We start from the raw sequence: 22,007 nt of genomic DNA, 5'->3' as shown, positions 1-22,007 counted from the left end.
GTCATGAAAACAAAGAAATAAAAGGGACATAAAAGTCTAACTGCTGTTTTCCTTTTTTATTGAAAAGCTAATATAACCCCAGATAATTTATCTTATATTATTTTAGTTATGCTATATAGCATTTGCCTAACTTTGCAAATTCCATTACACATCTCATCTGTGAAGATCATTGTTCAACTTAGTGATAATTCAGAACCACACACAAAAAAAGAATTCCTCAAGTACTACAATTATTAACTAAGGTGGAAGCTATTATACATTATTAAGATGAAAAACATTTAGTTCTATTTTAATTTCATCTGTTGATATTTACTTTAACCTTACATTAAAGTCTATCCATTAGTAGTCTAAGGAATCCTTAATAGATTTTTAGCTTAAAAAATTGATGGAGAAATTAACACAATTATTTTATATAATTTAAAGCCTTATACTTAGGAATTCTCAGACTAGCATAAGGATTAAGAATGTGGTCTACAGCAACTGAATACCTGTGTTCAAATCTTAACTCTACCACTTTCAAGTTGTGTGACCTCAAGCTATTTATTTAGTCCCTCTGTGCCTCAGCTTCTTCATCTGTAAAGTTAATATGGATTAAGAGAGAGAATACATGCAAATCACTTGGCACACAGTAAGTACTCAATACATGTTAGCTCTCATTATTATGAAACGGGGCACAGCATGCTTTAATCACTTCTAATGTGTTGCATGATCCCAGCATGCATCAGATACTGACAGAAATGATGCTTGACCTGGCTCTATCGGGCACAGTCAATGCCCACACAACAGGGAGTTCCATGAAGACCTGAATATGCTATTGTGCGTTCCAGGAGGTTTTTGTTGATGGGAAAAACACATCTGCTCAGGTGGTCTGACAGAGAATAGATGTATGTTACGTATGTCTATTTAACAAGATTTGATAAAAATCTAAGGATTTAGAATAATGCGTTACATTTTTATTGTCCTCCATAGCTAGTTCAGATATCGGCTTTATAAAAAATACAAAGCGTTCTTCTCTGATTACTCTACAATACTAGAATTCTGTCTTAACAGCAGGAAACTGATAAACATAGTTCTCTCACAAAAAAAAAAATCCCGTAATAAAAAAAAAAAAATAAGTCAACTCAAATGAGACATTTCACAAAACGAGAAATAACAGGGCTAGGAATGATTATGTCTCTCATCTTCATAGCATAGTTGATGCATCATTATTATTGTCAATACCAATAATTTTTCATAACACTTAATTTCCTGATGCCACACTAAAGAATGTCTCTTATTTCCAGGAGCATCTATAGAAATAGGTCCTGAATTGTGGTTCCAGGGGGCAATAGCCAATACAGTAATTTGAACACTATGTTCTTAGCACCATGCTAGATACTATGAAAGATGGAGAAGAAGGCTATCATTCTTGCCTTCAAGAACCTTACAACTGGTATGCAAGGCAAGATATAGACTGTCCAAACAGTACATGATATAATACATAATCCAAGGTCATGAATTAAGGTAGCAGTCATCCATTTACACAAATCAAGGATGATACATGAAATGATGAATGGACCTACTAGCCTTTGGCCTATGCAAAATTGGGAAGTAGGTAAAAATTAGTTTTGACACTTGTCCACTTGTCCATTTCTCTTACTAGCTTCCCTTTCATTGTTTGTAGAGTAGATAATTTCCCAGACCCCTAAAGTTTTGGAAGGATATCTACTACATGGAGGTTGCCTACTCCCCACTTTCCATATAATCTGCTACAAAAAAATTCCCAATACTGTGTTCTTAACTGAATCCCCAGCAGCCTTTCTCTGGGACTTCAAATCAAAATGGCGTCTAGAGGGAAGAGTGAATTGGGTAATGACAATAATATCTTCAACGTCTCCCTCAGCTCTCAATGGAATGAGTAAATGAGACTTGATATTGAAACTGCGAAAGTCTTCTTATCCTGTAAAAAATGCTAAGTGGTGTAATTCTTAGTAAAAATTCTGTAAGGACTGTGATTGACTTCATTCAGCATAATGTTTTCAAAGTTCATTCATGTTGTACCATATATTAGGACTTCATTTCTCTTTATGGCTGAGTAATATTTCATTGTATGTGTAGACCACATTTTGTTTATCCATTCATCAGTAATAGACATTTAGGTTGTTTCCACCTTTTGACAGTTGTAAAAAGTTCATGCACATATTTTTAATGAATCTTACTAGTGCTATTTTAACTTGGCAAAGAAAATTCTAGATCCATTTATTTTATGAAGACTTTTTTTTTTAGGGTACTATTTTTTTTTTTTTTTATCTATGTATTATACTCAGTAAAATATGCGAACGTTTTAAAACAAGGTTTCTCAGCCTCAGAACTATCGACATCTTGATCAGACAATTTTTGTTGTGGGAGCTGTCTTGTGCACCATGGGATAATTTTTAGCGGCCTGCCTGGCCTCTGCCCTCTAGCTGCCAGTAGCACTCCTCCCCAGTTGTGACAACCTGAAAATCTCCAGACATTGCCAAACGTCCCCTGTTGTGGGGATCCTTCACTGATCTAAAAGTATATAGTCCTATATAGTGCACAACGTCATCATATCAATATTTACTACTATGTAAAAACAGTTCATTCTACTCAGGAAGTAACACTTTTGTTAAGGAAAATACATCTTATGTTAAATGTAGACAGTACTTTTAAAGGGTTTTTTTTTTTTTTTTAGAAGGAAGGAGTGAATCTCCAAATACTTACATTGAGCTCTAAAACTATTCCAAGGCAGTCGATCAGCAATGACACAAGTGTGGCTACAATAATGATAACCACTGTTACAACAATGTGGAAAACTGTAGAAAGGTTCCCACCGAAAAACACATTGGCAATTACCTGTCAGATAAACAAATTATTTAGAGAGGGACTTTCAGAAGCATGTGGATCTTACTAATAAAGTATTTCATGTTGTAGCACTTAGGACTATATAAAATACTACCAATAAAGCGATTAATCAAATTTCAAGTTACTATGAATGTTCTGGAAACCCTGCTGGTGTAGTGGTTAAGTACTACAGTTGCTAACTAAAAGGTCGGTAGTTCAAATCCACCAGGCGCTCCTTGGAAACTCTATGGGTGCAGTCCTACTCTGTCCTATAGGGTTGCTGTGAGTTGGAATTGACTCCATGGCAATGGGATTTTTTTTTTTTTTTTAATGAATGGTCTGGAAACCCTGGTGGCATAGTGGTTAAGAGCTATGGGTGCTAACAAAAAGGTTGGTAGTTTGAATCCACCAGGTGCTCCTTGGAAACCCTATGGGGCAGTTCTACTCTGTCCTATAGGGTCGCTATGAGTTGGAATCAACTCGGCAGCAATGGGTTTGATTTTTTGTAGGAATGTTCTATTTTTTCCAAAGTACTTACATACAGACACTTATCAATAACAAGCATCTTTGTTAAACTATTAGACAGACAGTAGATTATATTTCAGACCTAGAATATGGCATACTAATATTTGAATAAATATAACATTTCTTAAGTATAAGGGAGAACTTGGAAGTTATCCTTTTTCCTTGAGTCCAACAAGGTTACCATTAAAACAAACTACAGATAATATTTAGATTATTTGAACATCCTAGAAGGAAGGAGTTATCATTTCCTCTAATAATAATAGATATGTAATATCCTTTGTTGTTAGGTGCCATGGAGTCGATTTTTTATTTTTCCTGAAAATTTTTTATTATATACCTAGGAAGTACCTAAACCAAACCAGCTACTGGTCAGTTCAGTTCTGATTCACGGTGGCCCTGCATGTGTCAGAATAGAACTGTGCTTCATAGGGTTTTTATGTCTGTGACCTTTTTTTTATATGTATTTTTTAATTTTGATTGTGCTTTAAACAGAAGTTCACAAATCAAGTCAGTCTCCCATACAAAAACCTGTAAACACCCTGCTATGTATTCCCAGTTGCTTTTTCCCCAATGAGAGAGCACACTCCTTCTCTCCACCCTGTATTCCTCGTGTCCATTTAGCCAGCTTCTGTCTCCCTCTGCCTTCTCATCTCCACTCTAGACAGGAGCTGCCCACATAGTCCCATGTGTCCACTTGAGCCAAGAAGCTCACTCCTCACCAGTATCATTTTCTATCTCATAGTCCACTCCAATCCCTGTTTTAAGAATTGGCTTTGGGAATGGTTCCAGTCTTGGGCTAACAGAATGTCTGGGAACCATGACCTCTGGGGTCCCTCTAGTCTCAGTCAGAACATTAAGCCTGGCCTTTTTAGGAGAATGTGAGGTCTGCATCCCACTGCTGTCCTGCTCCATCAGGGGTTCTCTATTGGGTTCCCTGTCAGGGCAGTCATTGGTTGTAGCTGGGCACCATCTGGTTCTTCTGGTCTCAGGCTGATGTAGTCTCTGATTTACGTGGCCCTTTCCATCTCTTGGAAACCCTGGTGGCATAGTGGTTAAGTGCTACAGCTGCTAACCAAAGGGTCGGCAGTTTGAATCTGCCAGACACTCCCTGGAAACTCTATGGGGCAGTTCTACTCTGTCCTGTAGGGTCGCTATGAGTCAGAATCGACTCGACGGCACTGGGTTTGGTTTTTTGTTTTTTTTTTTTCTGTCTTTGGGATTCATAATTACCCTGTGTCTTTGGTGTTCTTCATTCTCCTTTGCTCCAGGTAGGTTGAGACCCATTGATGCATCTTAGATGGCCGCTTGCTAGTGTTTAGGACCCCAAACGCCACTCACCAAAGTGGGACGCAGAACGTTTTCTTAATAGATTTTATTATGCTGATTGACCTAGATGTCCCCCGAAACCATGGTCCTCAGACCCCTGCCTCTGCTACTCTGGCCTTTGAAGTGTTTGGTTTATTCAGAGAACTCCTTTGTTTTTGGTTTAGTCTAGTTGTGCTGAACTCTCCTGTATTGTGTGTTGTCTTTCCCTTCACCTAAAAATAGTTCTTGTCTATTATCTAATTAGTGAATACCCCCCTTCTTCCCTCCCCCTCCATAACCATCAAAGAATATTTTCTTATGTGTTTAAACTATTTCTTGAGATCTTATACTAGTGGTCTTATGCAGTATTTGTCCTTTTGCAACTAATTCCACTTAGCGTAATGCCTTCCAGATTCCTCTATGTTATGAAATGTTTCACGGATTCATCGTTACTCTTTACAGTCGATTTTTAAAAGTATATTTATTTGTATATGTGCTTTTTAAAAAATTGTTCTTTAGATGAAGGTTTACAGAGCAAATTAGTTTCTCATTAAACAATTAATACACATATTGTTTTGTGACATTGGTTGCCAACCCCACGATGTGTCAACACTCTCCCCTTCTTGAATTTGGGTTCCCCATTACTAGCCTTCCTCGCCCCTCCTGCCTTTTCATCCTTGACCCTGGGCTGGTGTGCCCATTTAGTCTCATTTTGTTTTATGGGCCTGTCTAATCTTTTTTTTAATCTTTGGCTGAAAGGTAAACCTCAGGAGTGACTTCAGTACTGAGTTAAAAGGGTGTCTGGTGGCCATACTCTTGGGATTTCTCCATTCTCTGTCAGATCGGTAAGTCTGGTCTTTTTTTTTTTTTTTTGGTGTGAGTTAGAATTTTGTTTTACGCTTTCTCCAGCTCTGTCCAGGACCCTCTATTATTATCCCTGTCAGAGCAGTCGGTGGTGGTAGCCAGGTACCATCTAGTGGTGGATGGAGGCTGTAGTAGTTGTGTTCTATTAGTCCTTTGGACTAATCTTTCCCTTGGGCCTTTGGTTTTCTTCATTCCATGGAGTCAACTTTTGATTCATAGCAACCCCATGTGACAGAGTAGATCTACTCCATAGGGTTTTCCAGCCTGTAATCTTTATGGAAGAGGATTGTCAGGCCTTTTTTCCTGTGGAGTCACTGGGTGGGTTTGACCCTCCAATCTTTCAGTTAACAGCCCAGCACATGACCATTCAAACAGCAGGGCTCCTTGTAAGACACTTTACTCTCAGGAAATTAATTTTATATAAATTAAATTCTATTTGTTACAATTAAGTTTATTTTATCTTGCCTTTCCTCAACAAAAAAAAAAAAAATAGAAAAGGGTTGATCATTTCCACTGATGTTCAGACCTGGGAATCAATAAAGAGCTACATATTTAATGTGTTCCACTCTGTGATACGATTTGCAAGAAGAAAATATCTAGAAGATGATTCCTATTCCCAGATGTTAACATCCTAATTAGAGAGATACAAACTGACATAATGAAACAATAGAAATCAATTTTAGACAAGAGAAAAGATCGAATAGAATTTAGAACTGGAAGGAGCTTTAGCTTTTTTTTTTTTTAGTTATCTGGGTCTGGCTCCCATAGAGAAACCTGCTGCATACCACTCCTGAAAAGTGCCTGTCCTACCTTGGCTTGAGGTGGGGTTTGAAACATGGATAGGATTTGGATAAGGAGGAGCTGAATTCCAGGCTGAGGCAACAGTGTGAAAAAGAACAAAGAGGTAAGACCGGGAACGATACCTACAGAGAACAAAGAGGAGACAGTCTGAATAGGGTGTTGGCTTTGTGCAAAAGAACAGTGAGGCAAGAGCTGGGTATGGTAGAAGAGGGTCAGATGGTGGGGAATGGCAAAGAAGCCAGCTCCTGAAGCTGTGTTACTTTACGCAACGGACATTCCCCATAGATCAAAACTGTGGCAACTCTGCTAATAATTTAATGGTGATACTAATAACTTATACTCATTTATGGTTTTACAATATGTAATGTCCTTTCAAGGATCATCTTATGTAAAATCAATTTTTATAGAAGACTCTAAGATATGATTGTGATGACAGAAAATCAGTTAGTGAGGGATATTTATTGGGGGTAGGCAGCCTTTATAAAGAGATGTGGCTTTGATTATGTTTACACTACATTGTGTGTGCATGTATGCCTCTGTGTGTGTGTGTGTAAAGTAGAGACAGAGAAAGGAAGTTGAATGGGTTAGGTATAAATGAGGATCTTCTGTCTAGAAAGTGCTATCATGGTAGAAATCTTGACTAAGTTCTGTCTTCCTGTCATGGGAGCTAGAAAGGAAATTCAAGCTCCAAGTAATAAAGACAGAAGCCGTGCAGGTGGAGTGACTCAGACTGTCCACAATAAGCTCACCAAAAAACCACAGGAGACTGCACCATCCATTACTGCTGCTGATCTAGAGATCAAATCTGAGTTTAAAGTACTGGGCTGGAGCTCAAATAAAACAATTTCCTGCATCTAACAATAGTTAGCAGATTTTTGAAAGGCTCTCAAATTTTAAAAATCTCTATCAAGTAACCATTTGTTCAGTCTACTTCTCCCTTATATTCAAGGTAGAGAACTGGTCTGTGGATTGTAATTTGTAAGCAAAGAGAAGTGTTAATTGTAATGGACATAAATACTGCCGAATATTCCCCTATCCCACTCCCCTTTTGTGTTGTTTTTTATCCCAGCATTGGCATAAGGTAAGCATTGGCTTGCTTCCTGAGAAGCCTGCCGATGAGTTAGCATATTTAAAGGTCTGCAGACTTTTCGCTTTACACATTAGACCCATTCACATGGTTCACTGTGTAAATAGCCTCTAGGATTAGATCCTGAGACTAAGCCCTTTTCAGTGTGATTCCTGAAAGAACCACTGTGAAGTAGGATCATGTTTTATCACTAACTGGTACAGTGGATTTTTAGCTGACTACATAAGGGATTCTTGACCAGCCGTGCTGTCCAATTTTACACAAAAACAATTAGTTCTCTTTCAGCGAATATTCCTCCATAAATCCCGGTGGACCATATATTGTAACTTAAATTGTAGTTGACTTTATTAATAAATATATATAACATACAATGTATATTTATATCATTTATGTTTCAGTGTATTATATAAATGTTATACATTTACATTAATATTTTATGTAAAAATAAATGTTTTATATAAATACATAAATAAAATATTTTTATACCTGTAAAATTAAAGGTATAATTTAAATTTCAGTTTTTAATGGAAAATAAGATAGTATAATTTTTAAAACATAACAAAACTGATTAGAATATGTTCTGTGGGGTCTTAAATACATGTTGTTTTATAAAACATCTCAGCAAAATAAAATTTTGTAAAACATGTTTTAAACCATGGTACTTAATTTCTTTATAAGAATGATTACAAAAAAAGAAACAACTTAGTTTAGCTGTACTATGGGCTTGCATTCACTTTGATATGCAGTTACATAAATATTTGTACTCATGCTAATACAAACTAAACCATCAAATAAGACTTTCAATTCCAACTTGTGAAGAAAATCATCTTGTAAACATATAAACATAAATTTATTTTTCAACTCTGACATTTTAGAGTTGAAAAAGAAAATTTTATAAATTATGTTACTTGTTATGCATTTGGGAATTTGCAGAATGGAATTACTTACAAATCTTTGTACAAAAAATGGAGTAGGGAGATTATCTGAGTAAAGTGTTACAAATAAATTAAGCTTACCTCTCTAGTCACAAAGCATTCGATTGGGTATGTCAAAATGACAGTGACTCCATAACAAAACCTTCCAAATGTTACCAGGTCATCATTTCTGCAATAATTTTCAAATAAGTCTCCTAGAGGATAATATAAAATAAATGTATTTAATGGATTTTGAATTTTTGAGATGAATATACAATAAGTGAGATATTAGATATTCATTACATGCGAAGCTATATTTCATCTCATTTAACTAAGAGAATAGCTTGCCTGGCCTAAACATGAGTTTTTTTCTATTCAGTGCTATAAAGTTATTCACTGACATTAAAACCAGCACATGCTCCACTTCAAGATGAATTCATCACTAATAGTTTTTTCTTGTGCTTATCACTTGTTTTTGCTAGGTTTGTTATACCAATTTACATCAACTTCTGAAAAATATTTTATCTACTGTCTTCTCACACCAGAATCAACTCCCTAAATTCTTTTGCATTAGCTTGGTAAACTGGCTTCTGGTCTTTGTTTCTGGTAAGTGACTTCATTATTTAAAAAAAAAAAAAAAAAAAGCCTATTAAAATAAATAAATTTCCTTTTGAAACGCTATTCTTAGATCAAGAACAATCTTGAAAGGAAGAGTAGACCAGTACATCTGGGGAGCTGAATTTCCTGCATATCACAAACCCTAGGCCACAGCAAGGAATTCCAAACATTCAGATCTTTCATGGCATCTGATGAACTCAAGTGTAAATGCATTAATTTAAAACGGGCTATTTCCTAGGAAGAACATTATATTTAATTAGTTCGAAGCTAAATGATGGACCATGTGTACTTTGCACCAATTCTTATTTGGAGACGGTTGCTTCTCAGATTCCTCTGAAGAAATACAAGGACCTAATGAGGGTATGGAGTCCCTGTGTGGAGCAAAAGGTTAACACACTTGACTGCTAACCAAAAGCTTGGAGGTTCGCCCAAAGGTGCCCCAGAAGAAAGGCCTGGTATCTACTTCTGAAAGATCAGCCATTGAAAACCCTGTGGAATACAGCTCTACTGTGACTCAGATGGGGTTGCCATGAGTCATGCTGCCTTAGATGACAACTGGTAATGAGGGGACAGAAGTCATATCAACAGAAAAGGTTTGCCAATGTTAAAACAAAGAGCAGTTGAGCCTGTTTATTTCCTGAATATAATGTGCTTAAATTTTAGAATGTTGATGATCTTTTTTCAATTAAACCAAATAGAAAATTGGATCAAAATCACACACTACTACTCTGTTTAAAAAGAAGAAAACAAAACAACAATGCCTCTGTACTTTTTTTCATTAAAAGCTGAATACCCTAAATGACCGGGCTTGTCCCAAGACTTACTTTCAGTGACTCGGCTCCCCTTCTCCTATCAAGTAGGGCAAATGTACATTACTTTCCAGTGTCCTTTTTGGGCAGAAGGAGATTAAAAAACAAAGCACAAGGGGCAGAGACCTGCTTGAAGGTTGACTGAAAAGATTCCAGCACTCTGAGAGGAAAGGACTGAAGCTCCCTGTTCACTAACTTGTCACTAAGAAATGGACCCTGCACTTTTTCAAAAGTCACTGGCAATGTCAAGACGAATCTACAGTTCCCACTGCCAATGTCAAGGAAAATCTAGAATTTCCCCTGCTTCATAAGCTGGAGTTTATCTACTGAAAAGGGGAAGAAAGAAGCATGCAACTTGCACAAACAAGACCAGATTTGCCTACGGTGAAATGGCCTGAAGAAACAGTGTCAGCTTAATCTAGCCTGAGTCTAAATGTATTTTAGAAAATTACAGCTAGGAAAAAAAACAAAAACTGCCAGCTTTGTTATATAAAGACTTAATTACTTCTGAGCAATTGCCACTGATAAAAATACCAGGAAGGTGTGACTAAGAAAAAGGTTTATGTTTGACAGAAAAGGCCTTAAAACCCAAGGCTCTGTACTCCCTGAAGCCTATGTGTCAATCCTTTTGGCAAAGTATGTAACAACAGTGATACACGGCAATGTATGAGACACAGTTCTTATCAAGGCTTTCTAGATCACCTTCTTACTGCACTCTAATGGCACACGCATTTATTATACTTCTGACTGCACTGTACCGATATTAATCACTATATTTGAAACCATCTTTCTTCATTTCTTGAGAAATCTCTGCTTATAATCATTACCCTTATTTGAAACAATGCAGCTGTCATCCCACGAGAACCTCAAAACAAAAAAACCAAACCTGTTGCCATTGAGTCAATTTTGACTCATATAGTAACCCTACAGGTCAGAGTAGAACGGCCCTGTAGAGTTTTCAGGAGCGCCTGGTAGATTCTAACTGCCAACCTTTTGGTTAGCAGCCGTAGCTCTTAACCACTACATCATCAGGGTTTCCAAGAGCACCAAGGGTCACTAAAAAATGAAGCTAAGAGGAGCTGGAGGCTAAGAGACAGTTTTCAATGCGTCATGGTTGACCAAAATGGGGGAGGCAGCAATATAGAATGGAAAGAAAACTAGACTGGAAAGCAGACTTGTTTTCTAGTTTGTCACCAGCCAGCTTGGGCAAGTTACTTCACCTCTTTGTGTTTTAAGCACAGGGTAAAACTAGTTATTCCACTTACCTTCAAAAGGTTGTATGAAGGTCAAATGAGATAATAGACCTGCAAAAGCTATGAAATGTATGAATCACGGCATTTAGCAGGCTGTCAGAGTATCCTAAATATTACACTATAGAGATGATTAAATACAAGGGCAAAAGGAGGTAGAAGAGATGACCACTCAGTTACTGGGCCTGGGTAAATAGAAGAAAAGTGATGTAAGTTGGTGTTAGCAAAGTGATGGGGAGGAAGGGACTGGTTTTGTGGGAAAGATGACGTTTTCTGTTCAAGGCATGAGGCTGATGATTAAAAAAAAAAAAAAGGTCTGGGCTATATTTAAAACAATGAAAGTCTCCAGAGAATTTGTGGAAAGAAAAGCAGGTGCCTTGTCAGAAATCGGGGGTGGGGGGTGGGGAAGTGGAATCACTTGGAGAGAAGAAAAATATATTGAGAGAGAAAGAATAACCGTGATGGTACAGTAATGCTTTTTCCTCTAAGGGAGCAAGGAAAGGATGTTCAGTAGTGTTGAGTGATTCAGAGACGTCCAGGATAATCACAACCAAGAAAAAGGTTATTACTTTTGCAGATTAGGAGGCCATTGATGCCTTTGAAAGTAAAGCTGCCATAGAATGGTAGAGAGGGAAGACAGGTTCATGTACTTGGAAGTAAAAGTGTGGGAGGATGGGAGGAGAAACTATGAATTACAGAAATAAGTTTAGCAGTTAAAAAAAAAAAAGCCCCAAACCTATTGCTGTCCAGTTGATTCTGACTCATAACAATTCTGTAGGACAGACTAGAACTATAGGGTTTCCAAGGAGCAGCTGGTGGATTCGAACTTCCGGCCTTTTGGTTAGCAGCCGAACCACTGCACCACCAGTTACAAGAAGGAGAAAATTAGGAAACAGATACAGAGAAACAGGAGGGTAAAAGAGAGAATGGGTGAAAGAGATAGTGATACTTTGAAGTACAATACTGGGTATACTTGTACCAAAAATTGGTGACGGCACCAATCTACATGAACGCCAAAAGATAAGATTGACTCTCTCATTTTACCTTGTGTGAAGCCAGTAAATGTCAAGTATCCACAGGTAGCAAATAGCATACTGATCAGTACAGAAACCAAGACTGACACATGGATGATACGGGACCACTTAGCTACTGTAGGTTCTTCCAAAGAACCATAAACCAAGAAGCAATTATGATGGCAAATAAACGCTACAATACAAAAAAAAAAAAAGAGAATGAGCATTATTAAAGTACGCACCTGGATTTTTTTGGTTCTGAAAATTAGTTCGGATATGTATGTTACTTTGGAATGCCAATGAACTGACGTTCAAATATACTAATCTACCACATAAATAAAAAAATAAAAATACTAATCTACCACATAGATCAGAAAAATATTTTTTTCTAATAGTTCTAAAAATGAGAAAAATCATCCACATCAGGCTTATGTGGTCTTTTCATTTCACTCTTGATATAAACCAGGCCTATCCAACTTTCCCTCTTTCTAGTGGCCTTTCCCATCTTGAGGGAAATCTAAACACTACCATATTTTCAGCCCATTGCTTCCTTTGCAATCTTGGATATAGCAGAGCGGTAGCTTTAGACATCTAGCCAATTAGTAATACTTTGCGTGCAAGGTTTTGAAGAAGTCAGTAACACTTACTAGACTTCCAAGTTAAGAAATAAGATGTCTATAATAAGTTTTCTGCACGGGAAAGAGATTTGTCTAAACCAAAAGAAATTTTAGCGATGAGTGAGGGAAATTGGAGCCTAATTTTATGTTGGGATACACTAGATCATCTGCTACTAATAGGAAGTCTAAAAGTTAGGACATCTGCTAGTCAGACACAAACAGCACTTTTTTCATGTTACACATGTCTTCATGTTGAAAGGGGCTCTTATGAAGCCACGTACCTACCAAATGACATAACACCAACAGCCTGAATGGCATTGGACTTTGCAAATACCCAGGCATCTTCTGTTTTGGGTCTGGAAGAGAAATCAGTTAATTTGATGAATGATTAAACAAATGCAAACACAAACATATCAGAGAACAAAAAGTGGTATCCCAAATTTAAATTTTCTTTAAGCTTAAAATTAATAAGGATCTCTCTTAAGTTTTATTTAAACAAATTTCTCAGGAATATCAATATTATCTCTTCACCCCGCTATGTCAAATACTTGGAAAGACTATTTTTACATATGTAAAATATCCGCTATTTAATTTTGTAAATTTGCTAAAAACAAATATTTATTATGTACTAACCATTTGGTACTCATTGAGGGAGATACAGAGATTGATAACATAATGTTCTTCCCTAATACACTGCCCTTTGTTCCCCTCTAACTCATTCTTCCAGACTCACCTTACCCAAGGGAAATTCATAGTCAACACGGCAGTCAGTAAGTATTACTGTCACCATTTAATACATGAGGAAAGTCAAACTCTGGGTGGCAAAGGAACTTGTCAAGTGTCCACAGATAATAAGTGAAGAAGTTGAGATGTGTCTCCTTGGTCTGTCCATTCCAATATCTCTTCCATACTGAACTGTCAGTGGCCTCGAATTCTCACCTGTGGTTATATCTCTCAAGGGAGTTTTGGAAATAGGTGTACTTCGAATAGCTTGAGCAGTCTTTTTTCTAAAGGAATTAGAATATTTGCTAGCTGATATACTGACAGGGATTGGTCTCCCTGATTAATTCATCCTTGAGTGATGGTGAAGAATACAGGCTCCAAGATCAGACAGCCTGTGTTGTTCTTCTGGTCCCCCCCACTTATTGTGTGATCTTAGGCAAGTTACTTAACCTCTCTGTGCTTCAGATTCTATGTATACAAAATGGGGATAACAGTAAACAAAAATGGGGATAACAGTAGTACTACTTAAATCATTGAGTTATTGTGTGGTTTATGCAAAATATGTAAAGCTTTTGGAAGACGGCCTGGCATATAGTAAATGTTCAATAAATAGTCACAACTATTGTTGTGGAGCCCTGGTGGCATGGTAGTTAAGAGTACAGGCTGCTAACCAAAAGGTTGGCAGTTCAAATCTACCAGTTGCTCCTTGGAAACCCTATGGGGCAGTTCTACTCTATACTATAGAGTTACTAAGAGTCGGAACTGACTCAACAGCAATGGTTCAATATTATTATCATTATGTATTAATATTGTTATTAGTATCTACTGTCATTTAATAAAAAGTAGTAAGAAGACTAAAAGTACGGCCAGCCTCCCTAAGAAGGTCAAGTTTGAGTGACACCCAAAAGAATGAATAAAGATAGAAGAGGGGAGCAGGGCAAGTGCCCTAGAAAGCATGCAGGCACTGGGTGTTTTAAATAAAAAAGAGGAAACCTGAAGATTATATCTGCCTGTTTCATAGTCTTTCGTTCTTCTAAAAAAAAAAAAAATTTTTTTTTTTAAAGAAGACGCAAAATAGTGCCGTTTGTTTCGTCAGAGTTAGTGATGTTTATGCATAATATTATCTTTCTTTCCATGCATAAAGGAGCTTTACGGACAGATTAGCTTGCAAGGGAGGCTAACGTGGCTTGCTTCAATTCCCATGGCTTTTTGAGTGGGAGCTGCTGCCACCTGCTGCCTGCAATACTCTTACTGCAGTCATTATTAAAACAGCAACCTGCCTGTCAAACTCCACTGTTAATGTGGAAAACATATTTTTTACACAATTCTTTAAAAAAAAATGACTTAGATCAGGCAGCACTAATAGCTGTGGAAACTTAAAGACTGTCTAACCTTCGGATATGTCGTATGTGTTGTATATGCTTTTCCTGTAAGGGTTTTTGCACATGAAAAATATTGCACGGTGGTTGTCGCCCTCCCCCGTCCCCCTTAGTACAGCTTGTGATGTGTCCTACTTTCAAATCTTGAATACTAATAAAAACGTAGGATTTTCATTTTTCTCCTTCCTCTTATTATTATTATTTTTTTTGTCCACTTGGTTCCTTAAGCATTTTACCAGCTAAAATGGGGTGTGAAACAGTGCCTAGATATACTTTTGGATTTTCTGTGTTCATCTTCATGACGGTGATTTTATTAAAAAAAAATTTTATAAAAAAAAAAGTTGTTACAGATGGAAAAATACATGTGTCCAAATTTAGAGAAAGAGAAAGAGATACTGACTATGGCTTTCCGATCGTCTATAAAATAGCATGGATTGAATTCCAGATATAATCATTTCTGGAAACAACCAGTTCCACAGAAGAAAAAAATTTTATGAGATTGCTGTAACATTGATACCCAGGCTGGATAACAAAGCGAAGTTACAGACTGTTCTGATTTAAAAATAGAGATGCTAAAATGCAAAATAAAATATTATCAAATGCAATCATGCACTGTATAAGAAAAAAGTCACGACTAAGAAAGATGCTCATATAAATGTCTGGATAGTTTAATAACAGAAAATGTATTAATGTAATTACCACAGATTAATGGAAGAAAAAGCTTATAACCATTTCAAAATATGTAGAAAAATATATAAATTCAATGCTTATTTGGATGAACATGCTAAGCAAACTAGTAAGAAAAGTGAACTTTCTTAACGTGATAAAGACTATCTACCAAAACTTAAAGCAAATGACATATTTTAAAGTGAAAAGTTAGAAGCATCACAATTAAAGGTGGAAACCAGATAAGAATGTTCATTATCACTGCTTCCAGAGTAATTACTAGAATTTGTAACTAATGCAATAAAATAATAAGAAGTGTAAGCACTGGAAAGGGAGAAACAAATGATTTGTACACAATGTAATTGTGACATAGAAAATGTCAGAGAATCATTGGAATTAATAACAGTATTCAGCAAGTTTACTGAATAAAAAATGAACACACAAAAATCAACAGTTGATGTATATAAATAAGCAATTAAAATATTTTTAAATGATAGTGACAACAAAAACACTAAATATTTCAACAGATATGTATGTTCTTAATGGATAAAATTATATAATTATACACAAATAAATGAAGAGGTATACCGTATCTAATACACGACTAGGAAGGTTCAATACCACATAGGTTCCAATTCTCCTCAAATTAATATTTAAATTCAATGAATAAAATATGATATTGAGGAAGAAAAGGATTTCTTTCAAAAAGTCATGAAAGCAAAAACTATAAAGGACAATATTGAAAAATATGATCAAATCAATGGAAGTTAAATGGAAAACTTCTGTAAAATAAAATAATCCAGAGACAAAGTTAAAAAAAAAAATTGGGAGATGAGATTTATTTTACATATGGCCAAGAAAGGGTTATTATCCAGTGTATGTTAAACACTCTTGCAAGTGAATAAGAAAAAATAATCTAATACACAATGAACAACTGATAGAAAAGGAAATGAGAATGCCAATAAATATGTAAAAAGTTGATCAAACCTCCTTAATAATTAGAGAAATTAAAATAAAATTCACAAAAAAGAGCATTTCACACCTAATACAACAATACCAATGTTGAGAAGTTGAAAAGTTATGTACATTTTGCAAATATACTAATCAATACTCTATATTGCTTTCAACACATAAATGCATAATAAAAGTATAAAAGAGCAAACAGGAATGATTTGAAATAACAAGTATAGTTAACCTCTGGGGAAAGAAATGAGTATAACTTAATAATAAGAAAGAGAAATGAATCAAGTTTTAAATATGATAGTCTATTGTGGATGACCCTAAAGGGCAGTTCTACTCTGTCCTATACAGTCGCTAGGAGTCGGAATTGACTCAGTGGCAACGGGCTTTTGATTTATTGCAGATAAAGATTTGATAGGGACTGCTTTGTAGCAGTTTTCAGCCTTGAAATAGCAAATGCCTGCCCCCCTTTGACAAATATTTTTTAAAAGAATGATCACTTCTCTTATCCTGAAAAATCTAGATGTATATTTAGCCATATACTTGTCAGAATTTTTTTTTTTTTTTGGAGAGGGAGAATAGTGTGGACGAGGTTATGAAGAGTTAAACTCATTTTGCAAAATTGTCACAGTTCGAATTTTTGAGCGAGGCATTTCATACTGTTTTGAAAGACAACCACCTCCTTATCCTTACAACAGCTGGGTAGTAATAAGGCAAAGCAGTGGGAAGCAAGCCCTACCAAATGTATCTTCAGTCCTCACAGACTTAGGAAAACAAGCTTCCGAGTGATTGCCTCTCATCCTCAGAACATTAGACCTCTGGATTAGGAGGGGCAATTAACATCGTGTCTCTCTATGGCACCTGTCCAAACTGTTTTCTGCTAAACACAGGCACCTTCCAAATCACACAATCTCGGCAAAGCCTACATTTTTGTTGAGAGAAACTCACACATTAACCTCTTCAACTAGACACATCCCAGAGTTAAGTGCTCTGGCTGGCGTGCAAACAAAGGCTCTGCGTTTCCTGTCACATCACAAGCCATTAAACACAGACTTGCCCAATTTCCCCAGCTCTGGTATCAGATGACAGCTCTCTTCTACATTCTCCCAGCTCACTTTTATCCTGATTTTGTTCTATAGGCAATTGCGGTTTATGTGAAAACATAAAGTGATTCAGGAAAATTCTTCTTGGAAATCACTCAAAACATCAGAACTGATCCATTATTTTTAAAACACAAGTTTTTTAAAAAAGCTGATTTTCAGTTAAAATTTACATAAACCTTTATGCTGACTCTTGCCAAAACATATTTTTTTATGAGTCATATAAAAAGCTAGCACAGGTTGGCATCATAAACATCACAAATATTTCCTTTTTGCCATTTGAGACACCAACCTCTTTTGATTCTTATTCTGTCACCTACTGTCTTTTTTTTTTTAACCACTGGCTCCAATTCCTCTGTCGGCTCTAAAAATTGGTGTTAACTGTGTTAACCTCTGTGGATTGGGCCCGATGAGAAAGAAAGGATTGGGTGGGCAGGATTTCACTTTGAGTGTAACGGAAGGTTGTTAGAAATTGTTAGAATTAGGGTTTTTGATGTTTTCTATTGTGCTTTCCGGAAACCCTGGTGGCGTAGTGGTTAAGTGCTACGGCTGCTAACCTAAAGGTCAGCAGTTTGAATCCACCAGGTGCTCCTTGGAAACTCTATGGGGCAGATCTACTCTGTCCTATAGGGTCACTATGAGTCGGAATCGACTCGATGGCAACTTTTTTTTTTTTAATTAAAATAACTATAACTTAAGATGTGAGCACCAGAGAGCTGTTTTCCATTAGATTTCTACTTGGGTTATGCTTCTTTTCACCTTATATTCTGTCCTTGCACAATCCCCTTAGACTCCACGCTTGCATTTCCAAAACTCCAGGTGATTTTTCCTCTTTCTTCCTCTTTCCACCCCACCAAAGGTTAATCAAACTCAAGAAACCAAAATATCAGAAATTTGCTGTATTTTTTTTGCCAGATTTGCTTCTTTTTCTATTCTGTCACTAACTTACAAAAAAGCCGGGGAGGCGGAGCCAAGATGGCGGACTAGGCAGACGCTACCTCGGATGCCTCTTACAACAAAGACACGGAAAAACAAGTGAATCGATCACATACATAACAATCTACGAACCCTGAACAACAAACACAGATTTAGAGACGGAGAACGAACTAATACGGGGAAGCAGCGACTGTTTTCAGAGCCTGGAGCCAGCGTACCAGTCAGGTACGGCACAAGCACAGAGAGCTGTTCCACCCCCCTGAACTAACCCCGGGAGGGGGACCAGCCGGTTCCGAGGACGGCGTGGGACACAGCTGGTAGAAGTCCCCGGGAGGCAGTGACTGGTCTTGGAACGGGGAGAGCAGCGTCCTAGCTGGGGAACCATCCCGCTGGGATTTGGACTGGACGCAGGTACGGCATAAACACGGAGAGCTGCTCCACCCCCCCTGAACTAACCCCGGGAAGGGGCCCAGCCGTGTCGCGCGGGCGGCATGGGGACGCAGCCGGTAGGAGAAGTCCCCGGGAGGCAGCGACTGGTATTGGAGCGGGGAGAACAGCGTCCCAGCCGGGACACTTGGTCACGGCACAAGCACGGGGAGCTGCTCCACCCACCTGAACTAACCCTGGGAGGCGGCCCAACTGGTTCGCGGAGGCGGCACGGCAATGCGGCTGGAGGGACGAGAAGTACCCGGGAGGCAGCGACTGATTTTGGAGTCGAGAGTGCACCGTCCCAGTAGGGGAGCCTTGACGCTGGGCGTGGGGCTGGAAGCGGAGGATCTGACCGTGACTCCAGCGGGCCAGACCCCCCGGGGGCAATCTCCACGCAACGAGCACACATAAGCGACGCGCCCCCCGGGAATCTCAGATATAATAGTCATTCCAAGCAAGACAAGCAACTCTGGCTATATTCTGAGGTGCTACTCTCCTATCTCTCTGTTCCCTCCCCCACCCTCCCCAGGCGGCTTCATTAACATCTGAATAGCCTGAGCCAGAGGGAGAACTCTGATAGGGATCTGACTGCATTTTTTTTTAGCGGATTTTCTGGAAAAACTAGTTTCCCAGTGATGGCTCGGAGACAACAATCCATATCAAACCACTTAAAGAAGCAGACCATGACAGCTTCTCCAACCCCCCAAACAAAAAAATCAAAATCTTTCCCAATTGAAGATACAATCCTGGAATTATCAGATACAGAATATAAAAAACTAATTTACAGAATGCTTCAAGACATCACAAATGAAATAAGGCAAACTGCAGAAAAAGCCAAGGAACACACCGATAAAACTGTTGAAGAACTCAAAAAGATTATTCAAGAACATAGTGGAAAAATTAATAAGTTGCAAGAATCCATAGAGAGACAGCATGTAGAAATCCAAAAGATTAACAATAAAATTACAGAATTAGACAACGCAATAGGAAGTCAGAGGAGCAGACTCGAGCAATTAGAATGCAGACTGGGACATCTGGAGGACCAGGGAATCAACATCAACATAGCTGAAAAAAAAATCAGATAAAAGAATTAAAAAAAATGAAGAAACCCTAAGAATCATGTGGGACTCTATCAAGAAGGATAACCTGTGGGTGATTGGAGTCCCAGAACAGGGAGGGGGGACAGAAAACACAGAGAAAATAGTTGAAGAACTCCTGACAGAAAACTTCCCTGACATCATGAAAGACGAAAGGATATCTATCCAAGATGCTCATCGAACCCCATTTAAGATTGATCCAAAAAGAAAAACACCAAGACATATTATCATCAAACTTGCCAAAACCAAAGATAAACAGAAAATTTTAAAAGCAGCCAGGGAGAAAAGAAAGGTTTCCTTCAAGGGAGAATCAATAAGAATAAGTTCAGACTACTCAGCAGAAACCATGCAGGCAAGAAGGGAATGGGACGACATATACAGAACACTGAAGGAGAAAAACTGCCAGCCAAGGATCATATATCCAGCAAAACTCTCTCTGAAATATGAAGGAGAAATTAAGATATTTACAGATAAACACAAGTTTAGAGAATTTGCAAAAACCAAACCAAAGCTACAAGAAATACTAAAGGATATTGTTTGGTCAGAGAACCAATAATATCAGATATCAGCACAACACAAGGTCACAAAACAGAACGTCCTGATATCAACTCAAATAGGGAAATCACAAAAACAAACAAATTAAGATTAATTAAAAAAAAAATACACATAACAGGGAATCATGGAAGTCAATAGGTAAAAGATCACAATAATCAAAAAGAGGGACTAAATACAGGAGGCATTGAACTGCCACATGGAGAGTGATACAAGGCGATATAGAACAACACAAGTTAGGTTTTTACTTAGAAAAATAGGGGTAAATAATAAGGTAACCACAAAAAGGTATAACAACTCTATAACTCAAGATAAAAGCCAAGAAAAACGTAACGACTCAACTAACATAAAGTCAAACACTATGAAAATGAGGATCTCACAATTTACTAAGAAAAATGCCTCAGCACAAAAAAGTATGTGGAAAAATGAAATGGCCAACAACACACATAAAAAGGCATCAAAGTGACAGCACTAAAAACTTATTTATCTATAATTACGCTGAATGTAAATGGACTAAATGCACCAATAAAGAGACAGAGAGTCACGGACTGGATAAAGAAACACGATCCATCTATATGCTGCCTACAAGAGACACACCTTAGACTTAGAGACACAAACAAACTAAAACTCAAAGGATGGAAAAAAATATATCAAGCAAACAATAAGCAAAAAAGAAGAGGAGTAGCAATATTAATTTCTGACAAAATAGACTTTAGACTTAAATCCACCACAAAGGATAAAGAAGGACACTATATAATGATAAAAGGGACAATTGATCAGGAAGACATAACCATATTAAATATTTATGCACCCAATGACAGGGCTGCAAGATACATAAATCAAATTTTAACAGAATTGAAAAGTGAGATAGATACCTCCACAATTATAGTAGGCGACTTCAACACACCACTTTCAGAGAAGGACAGGACATCCAGTAAGAAGCTCAATAGAGACACAGAAGATCTAATTACAACAATCAACCAACTTGACCTCATTGACTTATACAGAACTCTCCACCCAACTGCTGCAAAATATACTTTTTTTTCTAGCGCACATGGAACATTCTCTAGAATAGACCACATATTAGGTCATAAAACAAACCTTTGCAGAGTCCAAAACATCGAAATATTACAAAGCATCTTCTCAGACCACAAGGCAATAAAACTAGAGATCAATAACAGAAAAACTAGGGAAAAGAAATCAAATACTTGGAAAATGAACAATACCCTCCTGAAAAAAGACTGGGTTATAGAAGACATCAAGGAGGGAATAAGGAAATTCATAGAAAGCAACGAGAATGAAAATACTTCCTATCAAAACCTCTGGGACACAGCAAAAGCAGTGCTCAGAGGCCAATTTATATCGACAAATGCACACATACAAAAAGAAGAAAGAGCCAAAATCAGAGAACTGTCCCTACAACTTGAACAAATAGAAACTGAGCAACAAAAGAATCCATCAGGCACCAGAAGAAAACAAATAATAAAAATTAGAGCTGAACTAAATGAATTAGAGAAC

At 37.4% G+C, this 22,007-nt stretch overlaps 1 protein-coding gene across 1 annotated transcript in view; it reads right to left on the bottom strand.

Annotated features, from left to right (window-relative positions):
* SLC38A11 (solute carrier family 38 member 11) overlaps nt 1-22,007 on the bottom strand; it is a 66,257-nt gene that overhangs the window by 4,548 nt on the left and 39,702 nt on the right. Inside the window, exons 8-11 of the mRNA XM_023542882.2 lie at nt 12,933-13,003; nt 12,062-12,223; nt 8,443-8,555; nt 2,725-2,856 (exon numbers count right to left, since the gene is read on the bottom strand). Of these exons, the coding sequence (XP_023398650.1) occupies nt 2,725-2,856; nt 8,443-8,555; nt 12,062-12,223; nt 12,933-13,003 (478 nt within the window). The remainder of the gene's footprint in view (nt 1-2,724; nt 2,857-8,442; nt 8,556-12,061; nt 12,224-12,932; nt 13,004-22,007) is intronic.

The sequence above is a fragment of the Loxodonta africana genome, chromosome 6, assembly GCF_030014295.1.
Source record: "Loxodonta africana isolate mLoxAfr1 chromosome 6, mLoxAfr1.hap2, whole genome shotgun sequence".
Classification (NCBI taxonomy): domain Eukaryota; kingdom Metazoa; phylum Chordata; class Mammalia; order Proboscidea; family Elephantidae; genus Loxodonta; species Loxodonta africana.
The sequence above is the reverse complement of the archived record's forward strand: the minus strand, read 5'-3'. Positions and strand labels throughout refer to the sequence as shown.